This window comes from Cibotium barometz, chromosome 8, assembly GCF_041138505.1.
Source record: "Cibotium barometz isolate CiBa-2024 chromosome 8, ASM4113850v1, whole genome shotgun sequence".
Lineage (NCBI taxonomy): Eukaryota > Viridiplantae > Streptophyta > Polypodiopsida > Cyatheales > Cibotiaceae > Cibotium > Cibotium barometz.
Genome location: NC_141053.1, coordinates 24,313,954 through 24,334,097, shown reverse-complemented (window position 1 = coordinate 24,334,097; position 20,144 = coordinate 24,313,954). Strand labels below are relative to the sequence as shown.

General features: G+C 45.1%; 1 protein-coding gene across 2 annotated transcripts in view; it reads left to right on the top strand.

The window, feature by feature from the left end:
* PTP1 (protein tyrosine phosphatase 1) overlaps positions 1-20,144 on the top strand; it is an 80,187-nt gene that overhangs the window by 41,434 nt on the left and 18,609 nt on the right. For both annotated transcript variants that reach the window (XM_086801510.1, XM_086801509.1), the window contains one exon: positions 1,465-1,613. In XM_086801510.1, the coding sequence (XP_086657636.1) occupies positions 1,465-1,613 (149 nt within the window). The remainder of the gene's footprint in view (positions 1-1,464; positions 1,614-20,144) is intronic.

The following is a 20,144-nucleotide window of genomic DNA, read 5'->3' as shown; positions in this document are numbered from 1 at the left end:
CCCCTGGCAGTCCAGAGCTACAAGGTCTACTTCTCCCGATGGAGACACGGCTTCTCTCTGGACTCTGACTGGTTGGTTAGTGTCTTAAGTTTCCCGTTCTCCCCGTTTCCCTAAGGATTATCACCACTCCTCCCGGTGATTGGGTGTTCCCTGGTTCAGGTTCTAGAGTCCCCTCCCTTGCCGGCAACTGCCGTTGTAAGAGCAGCACAGTTCCGATCCTTCGAGTGCTCATCTCCCCACCTAGAACCTCCTTTGCCATGTCACCATTCCCTAGTTTGATGGCTCCCATTTCTTGCAACGGGTTGAGTTCTTGGGACTGTCTGAGCAATGTTTTGTTTGTTGTTACATGGGCAACCTGGCATGGGCTTGTCCTCGCACTTGGGCGGGCTAATCACCGAGAGTTCCAGACATGGAGGACCTTGGCGTGTAGATCGGTTGCGGTGCTCCTTGACAACCTCATCTTGCCAGCACTTCCCTCCCAAGCCTCATCGCCCTCACACGTGAAGATCCCCTTCAGGCCCCTCATGTGCAGACCCCTGGCAGGTGCAGCTGTCATTGCCGTGGCACCCGTAGGGTTTGGGGGAGGGGAGGGAGCCTTATGGTCACGGCACCTGAGTAATGGTTTTGATGGAAAATTGTTATGTGCATTTATCCTTGGATCCCCCAGTGGATTTGACAAAGGGTTCCGTGGTACAGGGTCCGGTTTCAGACCTGGAAGGTCTGAAGTCCCCCCCTCCCCCCTCCCCCCTCGCCCCCCCCGCTCCTCCCATGGTGTCAACCATGGCTGCTCCAACCTCTTCTCCCTCGACTCCCTTGCCTTTGGCACCTCCTGCCTTTATAACTGTCACCATTTTTGGGATTTACAGGCATTTATCAATATTTTACAGATTTACTGGATTTATGAACTTTTGGACAAGCTTTGAAAATGGGAGATAATCCAACTATGGATTTTGAGCACCTTGGACATCTTGGAGGGCACTCCAGAACAGGAATAGCAAGTACACATGGAGTAGTTGAAAATTGAAATCATTGGATTGAAAATTTGTGGGAATTTTTGTTAATTAGTTGTAAAACATGATAATTTTTTGGGAATGCTAAAAATTTTGAATTCAAAATTTGGGAATCTAACAAGTTGGGAGAGAAATTGATGGGAATTGGGATTTGAGAGCAAAAATTGTGCAAAATTTGGGTAAATTGGAGAATTTCGAGAAAGTAGGAAAAAGAGTGGGTAGAGTGAGCAACATTCTGCAACTTAATTGAAACTTACACTAGTATCTTTGAATTTGCGAGTATATGTCAATAATTACTGTTTGTGCATTCATAGGATGCCTTTCAATGGACTTTCATGGTCTTCAAATCTGATTTACTTTTTAAAATATGATATGTTGCCATAGGCAGAGAAGCATTCTCCAATACTAGCTTTGATTTTGTTCTTTGTGTTTTTGCCATTGTACATTGCTGCAGCTGGAAGGTCCTGCTCCAATACCTGTGTTGCATATGCAGTTAGATTGGCCAGATTATGGCATTCCAACCTCCACTGTGGCAGTACGTCAGATGTTTAGATTGTTGTATAAAGTACCATCAAACTTTGGACCTTTTGTGGTTCATTGCAGGTCGGAATCATTTCTCAACATTTCAAGTCTTGCATGCTGTGTGCTATTTTAAAGAAAAGATGCCCAATATCATGCTTATGCCTGTTGGCACACAATCTTTTTCAAGTGCCATGCTTTAGAAGAGGAAGACATGCTTCTTTGGTTCTTTGTCAATTTCATCGAAAGGGTTCACATGGTAGTGTTTTGGTTCATACTTTGTGTAGAAGCTAGTTCTAGTAGTTGGTGCACATAGTGTAGGAGTGTTGATGTTTGAGATTTTAGTCCTTACAGATAAACTTCTACTAAAAATGTGGCTCTGAGGCTATTTGTAGTGAAGATACCATAAGGTGGGTTTTCACCTTGATTATCCAATGAATATTCAGACAACAAATTGTTCCCTCTCAGTTGCTGTGATTTGGCATTGTTGGCATGATGGGATCAACATAGTGGTTCTTGTTACTTGAAGCTTTGGAAGGAACGAGTCAGTATGCCACCAGCATATGGGCCGATAGCGCTTTTGGAAACAGCTCAGTCCCTTCCCAAGATGATCACATTTCCCAACCTTTGGTTTCTGTGGAAAGATGCACAGAATTGGGCAGCTTGTAGGAAAAGAACGCCTATAAAGCTGTTAATAGCCATTCAAAGTAAGTCTGAAAGATGCACAGAATTGGGCAGCTTGTAGGAAAAGAACGCCTATAAAGCTGTTAATAGCCATTCAAAGTAAGTCTGAAAAGTTTGGGAGTTCACGCGGAAAGGTTGCTCGATGGCAGTGGAGCGTGTCCTAGATTTGTAGCTGATGAGTGGATCGTGGCTGTGGTCCGGGGGGCCGTGGGTGCCGGGCATTCTGGAGTGCACATGCTGGGTTCGAGGTAACTCCTCTCGGGCAAGGTGGGTCCACGATAGCCCAAGGTGGGTCCACGGGATCCTCTTTGTGGGTGTCCTCCTCCTTGGGTCCATAAGAAGCTGGTGATGGGTTCAAAACCCCCTTGGTGCTATCTCGGCGGCATCGTCTATGGGCGGATAAATAAGCGCCTATGGGTGGGCGCCTACGGGTGGTGAAAAATTGGTAACTATGGAAGGATCTTGGGCCAAAGGCTAGTTGAAAAAAAACAAGAAGCTGGTGATGGTTGGCTGGCAAGGAGGGGGGCAGGGTGGCCGGGGCCTAAGCTTTTTTGAGCAGGAAGAGCTGTAGGTGGCATAGTGGGCCATGTAAGCATTGTCGGAGCTGCAAATTTCACATGGGTAATGGGGATTGCAAGATGGGTAAGAGATGTTAAGTAATCCTACATGCAAGGAATGTGTGGAAGATGCCAGGATGATATAAATAGTCTAAAAATGGACCCCTCCTATCCTTAACTCCCCCAAGCTTGTCTTTTTGTGGAAAGATTGGTGTGCTAATTAGGGAGAGTAGGGACCTACCTTAGCATGCCTGTGCCTGTGCAAGTCCACGTAAGCTTGTGTGCCTTGTGAATGCTAGCAGCCCTTATTGTGTGGAAGATGAAAGGATATAAATATTCTAAGTGGACCCCTCCTATCTTCAAATCCCCCAAGCTTGTCTTTTTGTGGAAAGACCGGAGTGCTAGTTAGGGAGAGTAGGGATTTACCTTAGCATGCCAGTGCCTTTGTAGGCCCACGTAAGCTTGTGCGCCTTGTGAATGCCAGCGGCCCATATTGTGTAGGGCATGCAAGGCACATTTGGCTAGCCATCATTCTTTCTCATGGTATGGTATTAGACACATCATGGGTGGTCTGGCAACTCTTGGTTTCCCAAGATAGTATTAGAACCCAGGTATGATTTCGGGCCACTCCTCTCCCGTGTTCCATTGGAGGGGAGAGTGCAAATCCTGCATGGGTAATGCGAGATGTACTCGGGAGTGAGTCCCTCATGATCTTGGGCCCACCTGTTACGTAGTCTATGGATGGCCTTGAGGACCATATCCTTTGTGAAGAAGGTGGAGGTGGTGAGGTGGGGGCAGAGGTGGCGGATGGGGGATATGATGAGGGAGTGTGCATAGCAGTGCCGTGTGTACGGGCATGTGATAGGCGTGGGGGGCAATGTTCTTGGAGTGTCCTCCAAGCCTCTTTGCAGTTCGGCCCTATAAGAAGAGTTGATATAATTCATCCTCTTTCTAGGTGTAGTTCTTCCGTTTCTTGCGTTGGGTGAGGCACAAAGAAATCTGTTGTGCTTGGTGCTTCGTGGTTTGCACAGTGCATCGTGCTTAAGACGGGAGCGTGTGGTTTGGCATTCATCATCATACCAACAGTCTTGGGGCATAGAACCGCAACGTGGTTTGGTGGGTGGTAGATTGCCGCATGCAGATGAAAGAAGTGGTGGAATGCTCGTGAGCTATGATGTGAGGGTGGGTAGGGGCACCGAAGGATCCACATCCTAGAGGTGACGGTAGATGTGGTCGGAGTAAACAAGGTCAAGCTCGTGATCAAAATGGACCTGGGTGCAATGTGAGATGGGGGCTGATGGCAGGGGGATGGGTGGTGTGCATGTAAGAGTGAAAGAGAGGTAGGCATGGTTGGCTTCAGAGGGTGGTGGCGGGATGGAGAAGTTGGGGAGAAGGTGTGCCAAAGATAGAGATTCCATCAAGTAGTCCATGGTGGTGGTACCTCTTGAGTAAGGGAAGGAGGTGAGGGCATCGGAAAAGGGCCATCAAGACATCCCATTATAGATAACAAGAGCATGTGCAGCTCCTAGGTCTAGGAAATATCTCCCATACACCATGATCTTCTCACGGTCCTGTGATGATCTTTGTAACCCCATGTCATTGATGTCCAACTGGGGACTTGGCACAGATGTATGCTGAGAATGCGACAGATTTGGCCTTCAGATATCTCTAGGAAAATGGTAGAATAAAGGTTCATTCCAATGGCCAATTTCTCATACCCAATCCTCCTGAGCAGTATAGGAACCGTTTCTCCTTTGTGACACCACCCGAAGAGCAAGACCGAAGATATTCAAACAACCCCCTCTCTACCTCCTGGGTTTGAGGGAAGAGCAGTTCTTACTAAGAAGCCCCGTTCTAGGGTGAAACAGAATGTTGGTTTTGTACTATAGAGCGTACCTCCTCGCACTCCTTTGTGGCAACCTGAGTGCAGAGATTGCGGAGGAGTGGGTCACGTGACGGTCTTTTGCCCTCATCCGGTGACTTCACATCTTTTTGATACGGAGGCTTTGCCCGAGTTATAGGCTCTTTGACGACAGTTTTTAGCCTCTCTTGGAAGGCATATGTTTATGTAAAAAGGATGCTATTTTGGATACACCTCGGTTGTGTAGTTTTTGCCAGTATCCTTCGATCTTGTGAAGATCAGCTTAGTATTTTGGCTTATGAATATGCAATCTTCTTTTTGAAATAAATATATTGAGTCTTTTTGTCGGTTGGATATATGTTTTTCACCCTTGCATGTATGTGCAAGGTGAAGCCTCTTGTTGTGTATGTTGTAGGAAGTATATTTTGAGCAATCTAGCTTTCATGAATTGGCTGCAAAAAAGCCATTAAACTATTCTATGATTTCGGTATTTTATGGGATACGGAATCGTTGAAATTCAGGATCTATCTATCCTCAATGAAGGATTTAATGGATTTTTTGAGGATTTAATGGATTTTTCGAGCCTTTTGTCATAATGGCTGTACAAACACATGGCATTATATTGGTATCAGCTCTTGATTCAAGCTCTTGCCTTACGGATATCAGGGATCTTCTTTGTGTTGAAGGCCACTTAAATGCAAAACGTTTCCATGAGGTATATGGCTAATTTTTGGAACTTGATGCATGCCTGGCATGCACAAAATCAGTGTGGACAGCGCGGAAGGGAAAACCGTGGCGACAAGCACTCATGGAAGGGTGGTAACCCTGGTGAGTGAAATATCGCGGAAGGGAAACCTTGGCGACAAGCACTCATGGCAGGGTGGTAGCCCTGGTGAGTGAAATATCGTGGAAGGGCAAACCTTGCCGACAAGCATTCATGGAAGGGTGGTGGCCCTGGTGAGTGTTTCATGAACTCGTGGCAGGGTAGTAGCCCTAGTGAGTGAAGTCTCCTAGAATGGGAAACCTTGGCGAGCATGTTTGGCTTCATGGATTCACCAGTTGTACTCGTGTAGGGTGGAGGTACTTGTGCAGAGATGGACATGTGGAGCATGTTAGGCTTTTGTGCTTGTGTCTGGCTCTTGATGTTGCCGGTAGAGTTTGGCCAAAGTTTATTTTTTGATACGGTTGGCTTCAATGCCCGTGTTATGAATATATTGGATTTTGGACCTGAGCCTAGCTCTTCCTTTGTAGTAAGGAACGGATATCCAACTGGGAGTGTAACTAGTAGAGTTACCCACTTCATGGAAGTTGGGACATGATGTATGCAGACTCACCTAGTCTCACCTGGTTATTTCGGCCTTATTGATGTGAAGGCAGCTCTACTCAGTTGCGGTCAACTGCTTATAAGAAGAGGGGAATGTCACCATTTGGTCCTCTCTTCAGTTGTAGAACGTCTAGTGGACACTGGACATCAGATTGGAGAGATAAGAATGTTGGGGTAAAGGCATTATGCCCACCCTTATAGTGTGTACAAGCCCATAAGTTTTATAGTACATAGTACACTTAGTACTTTTAATGTACTAAGTGCACTATGTGTACTAGAGCAAATATACATGTGTGATAGGGGAGTCACACACTCATATACTTTGTGAGTTGACTTATCCCCACATGTCTCTCTCTCTCTCTCTCTCCCTTCTTCTCTGTGTGTGTCTCCCACATGAAACCCTAACTTTCAACTGAGCTTCTTCAGCTCCTTCAACTGATATCAGAGCAGGTTCATTTCCTAGCCTTTAACACTCACACTAGTGCAACTCGTGGTCGTTGTCTTCTGGTTTTTCTGGTCAATGTCAAGTGTGGCTATTGTCACCTCAGCTGAGAGGTTAAACAGTTGGTCACGAATGAGCTGAGCAAAGCAGATCTGAGAGATGGAGCTTATTTGAGAGAAGGGCGCAGTCGTAAAACCCCAGCCAATCTCAATCGCCGTTAGTCCCTCGGAAAAAGATCTGAGCACCGTCTGGAGCCCTTGCGTACCTGAGCCAAGCGGTAGGAGTTGTTTTTTCTCAGTCGCATCTTCTGAGCCTTCTTCCTAAGTGGGCGAAGCCAGGCAGTGACTTTGTCGGGAGTGGAAGCGTAGTCGAGGTGGTAGACGTGGACACCGTGCTGGCCGAACATCTCTAAAGTAGCTTGCGTGCTACTCGAAGAAAGAAGTTGTTTATCTTTGAGTAAAGGTCTGAGGCGGAGCGGTGGAGAACTCTCAAGTTCTTTTGACACTGTAGCCACAACACTCGACACGTGCTCGCCTTGCACGTGTTCCAACTGCCAGCAGCAGCTAGAGGCTTGATCCAGCATCCGTACCTGCACAGCAGCAGCAGCATCAGCACACGAGTCAGCAAATACGACGCCTCCCTTCCTACAACAGAAATCAGAAATTTTCAGAGGTATTTGCTTCAATTTTGGGATTTGCATGTCCATTATCATCAATTGAGCAGGTACAGGTCCTAATGGCTCAGATTTGAGCACAATTGGCAACATTGGGTGACATTGGTCACATTCCGGGTCAATTGGCAGGAAATTGGGTGTCAACATTTGGGGCTTTTGATGTAATTGTGCCATTGGGCATTCATACATGCTGTATGATGTGAGCAATCTCACATTCCGGGCTAAATTGCAGGAAATTGGAGTGCAAATCAAAGGGCTTTTGTGCCAATTGGGTTGATTTGGATGCAGGCACTGGCATTTGATGCTTTGGGCAATGTGTTGATGCCTGTAAGCACTCAATGTGCCGGTAAATCAAGGGGCTTTTATGTATTGGATGTATATGTGGCCAGGGGGAAGCATTGTGAAGACTCTGGATGCCTTCATGTGCATTAATGTACCATTCATGATCAGAAATTGATCTTGAATCAAGGGGCTTTTCAAGATTTTGTGCTTGTTGAGCTTGGCAAAGCAGCAGGGAAGACTTTTATGCCTTGAACCCTCAGAAATCCACTTGCAGTCAAGGGGCTTTTGCCCAATTTCTGTCCGGGACTGTTGTATGCAGTGGTGGGGACTGTCAAGGTCTGATTTTCAATCATTTGGACAGCTAGGGGAGCATTTATTGCTACTGTACTTGCTGGCATAGATTTGGTACAACTTTGTACAAGTTTTGGCATGGCTGTACATTGATTTGAGTGAGAAAAAGGCTCATTTTCAGCTGCTATACTTGCCGGTACAGATTTGGTACATCATTGGTGAGCACTTAGTACTGTTGTACAGTATTTTGGAAGGGGAACAGAGCACATCTAAGGTGCTGTCATAAATCTGCAGCAACCAGATTTTGGTTATTTTATCACATTCAGTGGGAGGAGTTTTGCATTCGTGCTTCCGCAGTGGGAGATAAACTTTGGGAGAACAACTGTGAGCATTTTGTGTGCTTTGGTGCAGTGTTTGCACATCTTGCAGGGAGTCAGGCATTGACTGTGTCAAAGGTTGCATATTGCTATGGCAACCACAGGTGAGAGCTCTTCATTGCTTCACATCAAAAAGCTTGAAGGCTCACATAATTATGACATTTGGCAAACCCAGTGCTATAATGTGTTGCTCCAGAAGAAGCAGCACAAGCCCATCAAAGAAAGGGGTGTAATGCCCGCTTCTCTTACTGCTAAAGAATGGGAAGATATGGATGAGCTAGCAAGATCCACCATCATGTTGTCTGTGTCAGACTCTTTACTTTTCAGCATACGTGAAGAGAAGACAGCTTGGGGAATGTGGCAAAGATTGCAGGACTTGTATGCCCAGCAAAGTGCCTCAAGCCAAGTGTATTGGTTGAAGAAACTCACAGGACTTCAAATGAAGGAAGGGGCGTCTGCCCATCTAAATGAGTTTAATGGTGTTGTCAGCCAGGTCGTCAATCAAAATTTGGCAATGGACGATGAGTTCAGAGCCACTTTTCTCTTATGCACTTTGCCAGAGAGTTGGGACACATTCAGGACAGCCACCAGCAATTCAAATGCTATGCTGTCATATGCAGATGTGGAGGGCGCTCTCCTTCAAGAGGAAATGAACAGGAAGAACAACTCTGTTGGAAAGTCCAATGCAATGAATGCACGTGGGAGATCCCAGCAAAGGGGTAAAACCCAAGAACGGGGAAGGAGCAAGTCCCGCTCCAAAAAGGACTTGGAATGCCATTATTGTGGCAAGAAGGGACATTTCAAAAAGCAATGCTACAAATGGAAGAATGATCAAAAGGAAAAGACAAAGACAAAGATGAAGCCAAAGATGCAAAGCCAAAGGGCAAAAGTGGAGTCAAGATTGAAGAAGTTAATGTGTCACATGCAGGTGATAGTGAGGATGAAGTTCTATTCATGTCTTCACTTGATGCCCATTCACTCCATGCAGGAGATGGTCATGGTATGCACTCGTGGATCATTGATTCAGGTGCCTCCTTTCATGTCACAGGTTGCAGAGACTTGTTTGTCAGGTATACTGCTGGCAATGAAGGAGTAGTTTATTTGGGTGACAACCATGCATGCCAGATTCTTGGCAGAGGTGATGTGAGGCTTGTGTTTTCAGATGGCTCACAGCTTATGCTCCATGATGTCAGGCATGTGCCTGAGATCAAGAAGAACCTGTTTTCTACTGGACAGCTTGATGATGCTGGTTATGTTACCACATTTGGTAGTGGAAAGTGGAAGATTAGTAAGGGCTCACTGGTTGTTGCCAGAGGCTCTAAGGTGGACAGTCTTTACTTCATGCATGCTGGTGTTTGTCACCATGCTAATCTGCCGGAAATCTCTATGTGGCATAGCTGGTTGGGACACATGAGTGTCAAAGGAATGGAGCAATTGTCTCGTTTTGGTTACTTGCCTTCTCTAAAGTTCTCAAGTTTTCAGTTTTGTGAGCATTGTATATATGGTAGGCAACTCCAGTGCCCACAAGAAAGCTCTTGGACAGAAAGATGCTCAGTTAGAGCTTGTGCATACAGATGTATGTGAGATGCCTCGGCTTTCTTTGGGAGGGGCAAAATATTTTGTGTCTTTTATTGATGATGCCACACGCAAGGTGTGGGTTTATCCTCTTCGTTTGAAGAGTGATACATTCTCAGTGTTTGAGAAGTTTGTTGCTCATGTTGAGAATCAAACTGGCAAAACACTAAAGGCTTTGCGTTCCGACAATGGTGGAGAGTATATGTCCAAACAGTTTCAGGACTTTTGTGATGCTAAAGGCATCAAGAGGGAGCTCTCTACTCCTTATGATCCTCCACAAAACGGGACAGCAGAGAGGATGAACAGGACCATTCAGGAGAAGGTCCGTTCTATGTTGTCACATGCTGCGTTACCTCATGGTTTTTGGGCTGAAGCTGTTATGACAGCCGTTCATCTTATAAACAGGTCACTTAACACGAGGCTTGGTGGGAAAGTGCCAGAGGAAGTATGGACAGGGAAGCCTCCGTCCTACAAGCACTTGAGAGTGTTTGGTTGCGTTGCGTACGTGCACATACGCAGGGAAATACGCACCAAACTTGATCCTAAGTCTCACAAATGCATATTCCTAGGATATGGTGACAGAGGTGAAATGGGCTATAGACTTTGGGATCCAGTGAATAGAAAGATTATACGCAGCAATGATGTCATTTTTGATGAAACATGCATGTATAAGGAGCTTGCAAGGCAACAGGAGCCTGGCAAAGTCATCTTTGATGATGATGGACATCATGGACAACAACCAAGGGCTGTAAATCAGCCATTACAGCAACAAAACCAGCCCTTAAATAGTGCTGAAAATGGTCCAAATGGACAGCCAGAGATGGCAGAAGATATCCCTATGGATATCCCACAGTTAGAGGAGATACCGGGCATGATCTTTCAACCTTATGGCATAGAACAGGAGCCACCAATAGGTGATATGCAGGCTGGACAGCAACCTGCAAATGATGATCATTGGGTACGGAGGTCCTCAAGACCCTCCAAACCCCTTGACAGGTTTGTTCCAAGGGTTGACTACTTGATGCTCACTGATTGTGGGGAGCCCTCTTGTTATAAGGAGGCTTTACAGAGGGCAGACAAGGCTCTTTGGGAGCGTGCTATGAAGTCAGAGATGGATTCTCTGCACAAAAACGGAACATGGAAGTTGGTGCATTTGCCTACAGGCAAGAAGGTTTTGCCATGCAAGTGGGTTTACAGGCTCAAAGTTGCACCTGATGCAAAGCCAAGATACAAAGCCAGGTTAGTGGCTAAGGGCTTCAAGCAGGAATATGGTGTGGACTTTGATGAGATCTTCTCTCCAGTGGTCAAAATGACCACACTTAGAGCTGTATTAGCTTTGGTTGCTCATGATGATCTAGATTTGATTCAGGTGGATGTGAAGACTGCTTTTCTTCACGGTGATCTCCATGAGGAGATATATATGCAACAGCCAGAGGGTTATGCAGTGAATGGAAAGGAGAAGCTTGTATGCAAGCTGAAAAAGAGTCTTTATGGGCTCAAACAGGCACCAAGGGAATGGTATCATAAATTTGATACATTCATGAAATCCCAAGATTTCAGGAGGAGTGACATAGATCACTGCTTATACACCAAGAAAGCTTTGGATGGCAGTCTATTGATCCTCATCTTGTATGTTGATGATATGCTGATTGCCGGGAAATCTCGTAAAGAGATGGATGCCTTGAAGAAGAGGCTGCATCAAACCTTTGATATGAAGGATTTGGGTGATGCAAATCACATTTTGGGTATGCGGATACTTCGGGACAGAAATCAGCATGTGTTGTATTTGTCTCAGAAGGAATACATTGGCAAAGTTTTGCAGAGGTTCAATATGGAAGGGGGGAAGAAGACTAGTACTCCTTTGCCTCCATATGTGAAACTCAATGCTATGGACAGCCCACAGTCGGATAGTGACAGGGCTGATATGGCCAAGATTCCGTATGCTTCAGCTTGTGGCAGTCTCATGTATACCATGGTTGCTACCAGGCCGGACATTGCATTTGCAGTGGGAGTGGTTACTAGATACATGGCCAACCCTGGCAAGAAGCATTGGGAAGCAATGAAAGGTGTCATGAGATACTTGAAGGGCACACAAGATATGTGCATCTGCTTTGGCAAACAGGATACATTAGTGCATGGTTACACGGATTCGGATTATGCCGGTCATCCAGATAACCGGAAGTCTACTACCGGTTATGTGTTTACATTCACAGGAGGTGCTGTGTCATGGATATCCAGGATGCAGAAGTGCACTGCCTTATCTACTACAGAGGCCGAGTATATTGCAGCCACAGACGCTTGCAAGGAGGCATTATGGCTATCTCGGTTAGTGGTTGATTTGGGTTATACAGGGGATATTCCATTGTTGCATTGTGACAGTCAGAGTGCCATCCAGTTGGCAAAGAACCCTATCTTTCATGCAAAGACGAAGCATGTGGATGTGAAGTATCACTTCATCAGAGAGGTGATAGAGAACAAGCTGATTCAGCTTGTCAAGATTCATACGGATGACAACCCGGCTGATCTGTTGACAAAGAGTTTGCCTCCAGAGCGGTTTGCTCATTGCAGACACTTGATGGGCATTGGATGAGGCCAGTTTCAATCTTGATATGGCCTTGTATATTATCATGTACATGCTGATTTTTCTTTTCCTTCATTTAAGGGCACTTTGCCTTTAAGTGGGAGGTTGTTGGGGTAAAGGCATTATGCCCACCCTTATAGTGTGTACAAGCCCATAAGTTTTATAGTACATAGTACACTTAGTACTTTTAATGTACTAAGTGCACTATGTGTACTAGAGCAAATACACATGTGTGATAGGGGAGTCACACACTCATATACTTTGTGAGTTGACTTATCCCCACGTCTCTCTCTCTCTCTCTCCCTTCTTCTCTGTGTGTGTCTCCCACATGAAACCCTAACTTTCAACTAAGCTTCTTCAGCTCCTTCAAAGAACAGGGGATTTCCAAGAATCACAGGGTGATGGACACATGTATAAAGCTAGGATTTGATAAAGGACTGTCAGAGGATTACTCAAAAAGTTTCTGCGTGAGATTTTGGACACCGGATGTGTGTGTTGGAGGACTTTTTCTCTTATGAATGATTTATAAGGCTATTTGTTCACACTTATTTAAGTGGGTAGACATTTTATGGGCTTTGTAGTTGAGAGCATACATATGGGAAGGACCAGAATTTTTATCTTTGTATGGACACACAAAACAGGCGCCCATATCTCATGGATGAATTACGCTTTTAATATATTCATGGCAGCTGTCCTTCCTCTCTGCGTTTGGGGAAACGTGGGCATAAAAAAAGGTGCTCTTTATTATTTTTGGCTCAAGCCTATGCTATAGATAGGCTAGTTGGCTTCTTATGGGAGGACTCACGCATAAGCGAATGAGATCTCTCTCTCTCATATGCGCCCAGATACAGGCTGACAGTTTCTGTGCAGTTCTTTTTCTCCTGGCCGCCTCCAAGCTGGTCATACAGCTGGCCGTACAGCAGCTGGCCTCTCTCTCCCTTCTCCCATTTTGGAGCTGGCCGCCTGCAGTGCTGCGTTTTGCTTCTGCTAGTCGCTCACAGGCTGGCCGACAGTAGAGAGTTGGCTGAACAGCAGTACCCATGCAGGATACAGGGTGTACAACAGTACAGTGTTTTTCTTCTTCGACTGGCTGCTGCAGAAGCTGGCGGTACAGCAGATTTGTCATCAGCAGGTTCTCGGGCAAAAACAGGCCCTACAGCATCTGGCTGTATATGGAATTCCTTGGCTACAGGCTTATGAAAGTCTTGGAAATCTGGTGTTGAAAAACACCCTCATCTCTCATGTTTGTAACATGCTGAAATAAAATATTATTCTGAAAGGGGGGTCGGCCTGTTCCGGCCTCAGTGCTGCGTAGTGTTTATTTATTTCCTTCTGTTCAGTGTGTGCTCTGTTGTGGATATTTAAATCTGTGCTTGGAGTGGCCGGATCAGTTACAGCATATCTCATCATGGAACGGAAAATAAAATAGAACAAATCAAGAAGAGAGAAAAGGAAGAAAGTTATATTAAAGCTCTTCAAAAGACCCAATGGGTCTATGAGACTGGAATGGAAAATAAAACATAAAGAAAACATAAACATAGCTATCTCATTGGGGTGATACAAAACTGTCCATGGAAAATAAAACATAAAGAAAACATAAACATAGCTATCTCATTGGAGTACTAAGAACATAGAAACATGAGAGCAACATCAGCTCCAAGTAGATGGTATACCACTCCAAAATATCAAGCATGGGGCTGACGAGTATGGCCGAGAGGTCTCCCTCAGCTATGTCACGTGGAAAGGTAGCTCGATGGCGGTGGAGCATGCCCTGGATCTGGAGCTGATGAGGTGATCGTGGCCGACGGGGGGGGGGGGGGGGGGGGGGGGTTGAGGGCGTCAGGCACGCTGGAGTGCAGAGGCTCGGTCCGAGGTAACCCCCCTCGGGCGAGGTAGGTCTAGAGCAGCTCGTGGAGGGTCCACGAGATCCAGTATGTCGGTGTCCTCCACCTCCTAGGTCCGGAAGAAATTGGCGATGGTTGGCTGGCGAGGGAGGGGGCGGGGTGGTGTTCTCAAGAAGGTGTCCTTGTGTCTGCGAAGCTCAAGCAGGAAGAGGCCCAGGCAACGCTGGTCCTGGAAGTCAATGATCCTAGAGAGTGGACCAAATCCCTCACAAAATAGAGAGAGAGAGAGAGAGAGAGAGAGAGAGAGAGAAATGAAATGTTATATTAACGTCTTCAAAAGGCCAAAGTGACCTATGAGACGAAAGTTACAACCATGTGACATCTGATACACTGAGTGGAAAAGAAAAGAAAGAACTGAAGGTAAGTATCTAGCCCTACAATACATCAGTAGGGAGCATCCGGAAATAGCAACTAGGGAGAGTGGGAAGCTAATGCTACTAGTCAAAACGGGGTACATGAGTACATGGATACATGAATACATGAATATGGGGGAGAGAGAATTATATTAACGTCTTCAAAAGATCACTAGGGTCTATGAGACCAAAAATATGTTACAAAGTACCCATGGGTCACAATGATCCTGGTGAATAACGTAAATGAAAAAGAACCTAAAACTAGCATCATCATAACACGTAAGTAGTGGCTAATTGAGGTATGGCCTGTACAGCTATAGAGATTGAGGCTCATGGGGTGGTGGCATCCTGGAGAGGAGACCCAGCCTCATCAACAACTTTGTAGAGTTTCTCAATATCTACAGACTACCCCTCATGGGAAAGTACTCCGGGGTCTTTGGAGTATCTCTTGGATTTGAGACGACGAGAGAAAGTATTGCAGTGTACTCTCTGTCTCGTCAGTCTCGTGTTGGATATTCAGAGCTTTAGTGTGTGAATACCTCTTAAAGCGGAATCTGTGCAAGTGTGTGTGAACAAGGGCTTACAGCCACTTAAGTGTGTGTGTAAGGAGTGATGTCACTAGGTATGGACAAGTGTCACTGCTCCAGTGAATAGAGTGTTGAGAAAGATATGGTATTTTGCGTATAAAAGCATTGTACCTTGTAAACTTCAAATCAATCAATACAAGCATTACATTGTACATGCAAATACAATCTCTTGAACTTTGTCCTCTTATCTCCCTACTGCATTGAGAAAGATATGTCATTTTGCTTATAAAAGCATTGTACCTTGTAAACTTCAAATCAATCAATACAAGCATTACTTGTACATGCAAATACAGTCTCTTGAGCTTTGTTCTCTTATCTCCCTACCCTTCTCTCATTACTACACACAACACCAGGTATCAGTTTGAACCTCCATAGCTGTAGGTATGCTAACCCTAAAGATACCACAAATGTATCAGAGCATAGTGTTCTTCTTGCTGTCCCTGTGAAAGCGCCCCACCCCAAGCCACTGGCTTTCTCAGGCAAGGCTAGTGTTGGGCGCACCACTTTAGCCTAGCCCTCCATCCCCCCACCCCTAGGCACCGGCGGAGCCACCATTGTTGCTGGCCTTTTCGGGTGGTGCGAGTGTGCAGAGACCTATCAATGCCAACGATGTCGCTCTGCTCCACCGATGCCACCGCCTCTCTGCTCCACTGTGGTCGCCGCTCTGACCTCGGCTTGTTCGCCTAGTTTGCCCGACTCGCCTCTAGCCCGCTTTGTTGGTGATGGTGATGGTGATGCTGATGCCTATGCAGCTTTGCAGTCGAGCCTCCCTAGTCCAACAATTGCATACCAACAAGACCACATCAAGCAAGGAGTTTTTCACTGTTTTTCACGCATGGTAATCATCAATCTAAAGCGCATATAGTCCCAAAAGTTTGGGGGCTTCTCAAGCATAAGCCTCCGGTATCAAGATGAAGCCTTTGCTTCGACGAAAATCTAGGGATTTCTCTGTTCTGCTTCAAACTTGTGCCATTCCAGATCCTCTACTCTAGCCCCTGAGCCTAAAACGATGGCCCAAGCTTCCATTGTTTGGAAACGACACCACAAAAAGGTCTAAATCACCAGTATTGAGGGGGGATTCTACCCTGATTTTTAATCCATGTATGTTTGATTTTATGTGTGTGAGCATCTAGGGTTCTCTGCCCAAGATGTCCCTTAAAAATAATCTTGTGTATGGTTTTTGTAAGCCTTACTTTTATAAAAGGCTCCGTGTACTCTCATTCCTACGTAGAAACACGGGGGTCTTGCTTTTTTGTGCCGTCTGAGTCATGCTTATTAGCCTCTCAGCCATGTTCATGAGTTTGTGAGCTAGTTGCGGGGAACATGTTTTGTTTGATTTCATGTGTGTGAGCATCTAGGGTTCTCTGGCCGAGATGTCTTTTAAAAATAATCTTGTATATGGTTTTCATAAGCCTTGTTTTTATAAAAGGCTCCACGTACTCTCATCCCTACTTAGAAACACGAGGTCTTGCTTTTTTGTGCCCTTTGAGTCATGCTTATTAGCCTCTGAGCCATGTTCTTGAGTTTGTGAGCCAGTTACAGGGAACATCATGTGTTTTTGCTAGTATTAGAGGACAAGGACTATTGAAAGCCATCCTAGCATCTCCACCTTCGCTTCGAAGGGGGGTTTGTTGGATATTCGAAGCTTCAGTGTGTGAACACTCCCTATGAGCGTATGTGTGTAAACACGTCTCAAAGGTGAATGTGTGTGTGTGTGTGTGTGTGAACAAGGGCTTATAGTCACTTAAGTGTTTGTGTGTGTAAGCAGTGATGTCACTATGTATAGACAAGTGTCATTGCCCTAGTGAATAGAGTGTTGAGAAAGATATGGCATTTTGCCTATAAAAGCATTGTACCTTGTAAACTTCAAATCAATCAATACAAGCATTACATTGTATGTGGAAATACAGTCTCTTGAGCTTTGTTCAATTATCTCTCTAGCCTTCTCTCATTACTACACACAACACCATGTATCAGTTTGAACCTCCATAGCTGTTGATTTGCTAACCCTAAAGACCTGGCTCTAATACCAAATGTAGAAAACAATGAAGTGGAGGCTATGGTTGATCATAGAGAAACATGGCTATGGCTATGGCATAAATAGAGAGAGAGAGAGAGAGAGAGAGAGAGAGAGAGAGAGAGAGAGAGAGAAAACATGACTCAATATGAGAGTGGAAAAATAAGTCATAGCTTAACATTTGTGATTAGGTGAGTGTGTAGGTGTGAGTGGGTGGCTCCATGATTCACTCCACCTTTTCTCCTAAATCAGTTCCTTGATTCTAGCAGAGGTAGATGCCCCTTTGACTTTTGCCTTGTGGTTATTTTTTGGATTTTATCCACTCCCTTTTACAAGAGTGTGTCCACATGCCTCTATGCTTTTCTAATTGGATAAGGCTTGTTCATTAACAAATGTCTCCTACCTAATAGAGAGAGTTGTAGTAACGTCCTTAAACAACCCAAAGGGTCTATGAGACCAAAAGTAGTACAATAGCTCCATGAGAATACTGGTCCATGGAAAAAGAATTGAAAACTGGAAGAAAAACTAGCTACCTATGTCATGAACATGTGCGAAAAGTAGTACAAAGTGGCCATGTGGCTGATACAATATGCCAGTATGTGAGAGGGGTGCATGCTTCATCTAATTATAGTACCATCCTCCTCCATGATGGAGCGCTGAGCTGTGATGATGTCCATCGCCTGTGGTGGGGCCTCTCCATGTTTCTTGAGTACGTCTTGGATCTGCAAGTGGCGGGTGGAAAGTCGTACCATTACCATCCTTCTCCATAACCAAGCACAGAGCTATGATGCAAGTCCACCTCGTGTGGTTCATGTTGCAGGAGTATGTCTTGCATCTACAACTAACATGTAGAAGGTCGGATCTCTGGGGGTGGGGGGTGTGTCACCCTTCGTGGGTGTGCTCTCTCTAGTGACTCCGTGGGTGTATGGGGCTAGAGGGTCTCGTGCGTTGGTATGTCGATGGCTTGTATGGTCGCTTTGTCCATGTGGGCTCTAAGTGACCTCCTTTGTTGCAGGTTGAGGCAATCTAAAGAAGTCTGTAAAGGAGGTCAGAAGCATCTTGCTAGCTTTGACTGTGGGTGCTATTTGAGCATAGCATCCTGATGGTGATAGAGCTCGAGTAGGTACATGCCCAAATATTTCTGATCCTTATGCTCCATAACCCATGAGAGGGCCGAATTCATCTCGGAAAAGACAATGAAATCTCTTGCAATCTTAAAGTAGGGTGGGCATCTACACAAAATAGTGCTCCTTTGTAGGTGAACATGGTTTCAACCATGAGAGAGTGGAGTGGAAGGAGAGATGGAGAGATCAAGCCATGATGACTTGCGGCATAGACATCGATGGGTGGAAGAAATGAAATGATACATTAACGTCTTCAAAAGGCCAAAATGACCTATGAGACCAAAAAGGTTACAACAATTGGTGGATCGTATACAATGTGCGTGTAAGAAAAGCTAAAACAACTAAACAACTAACTGAAACTGAAACAACAACTATGAGGAAAAGTAATAGGAGCTCCTAATGGATAACATCTAGGAAGGAAAACTCCAGCAACAAAGGTAAGCATCATATACATCACTATCCAAAGATGTCTCTCATCGGTCGATGGTGGATATCCTCAATGTCCTCCATGGTGAGTACTTTGACTGGACGTCTCCCATGCCGTGCTAGAGAGAGAGAGAGAGAGAGAGAGAGAGAGAGAGAGAGAGAGAACACACACACACAAGAGAGAGAGTTGTTGTGTTGTATTATGATAATACTTCCACCATGTACAATGATTTATATATAGACACACCAAGGTCCTATCTTATGTTCTCTTGATAAGAGGGTGTTCACACACCACCGGACACTTATTAGACTCCGAAATATCCAACAAACCCCCCTTCCGAGTGAAGGAGCGTCAACTAAGAGAGAGACCTTCAGTATGATGATTTGGGCTCTAAACTGCAATCACGTGATATAAAAGAACACAGTGATACCAACACTTGAAACTCTCATGTCAGGGCTGACATGAGTCTATTCATAGACAATCCCTTGTCTCTAAGTAGGGAAAGTAAGATAAAACAAAGCCAAGCCTTTTATAGAAACAAGCCTTACAAAAAGACATCCAAAATATTTAGATTTCGGGGGACTTCAGAACCCCGAACTACAAAATATTTAGATTTTGGAGGACATCCTAGGCAGAGAACCCTTGACTCATACCAAAAGGCTTAGAAAGCCCAATCATAATCTTCCTCATTAAGAGAAATATTTGCCATGATAGTGAGGGCTTTGTCATCGGCTGTTGTAGATGCTTCCAACTTCATCTTCATCTTCATGCTCTTGTACCAAGTTTGCATGATCCTTTGATTGCTCTTTGGCCACTTCTTAAAACACCTATCTTCTGTACGTCCAAGCTTTTTGCAATAGGTGCACTTGATGGTCCTTCTTTCATGTTTGCCTTTCATCTTGAAGAGGAAGGCTTTCTCTGATTGAAGTGTTGCTTCAGTCAGCTCTCTAAGACGGTGGTCTTCATCAATAAGGACTGGTTTCAATGCACTATATTCCATCTCACGAGAGATCCTTAGTACTAGTGAATCCCTTCTATGCTGGTGAATAGGATGGCTTTCATATCATCTTCATCAAATTGTGCTTTGGTGGCAGCAAGGTATTGAATAATGGAGCCTAAGTTTCTCAAATGTTCACCCAAAGTTTGATCCTTAAATTTAAAAACTTCTGCTTAAGGGATACCTTTGAGTTGTTGATTTTGTTACGGAATAGGTTCTCTAGCTTCTCCCATACCTCTTGGGATATTTTGTCAAAGTCCACATGGTGGATGAGGTTGTCAGCAAAGCCAATTTGTGCCATTGCATTGTCATTCTTGTCCTCCAATATTAGGGTTTTCTAGGGGTCTGTTTTAGGCTTTTTCTCCGTTCCTTTGACAATGTTCCACTCTCCTCGCATTAAGAGAAGTTGGGTCTTAGTCTGCCATGTTGGGAAGGAATGCACATGCTGGTCGGCTGTTTTTGATGAAGAGATGATCCTGTTAGGGCGGCATTTGTATGTTGTAAATGCATGCCGGAGACAGCAGGGAACAGCCCATGATGAGAAGAAGCGGCAACATAA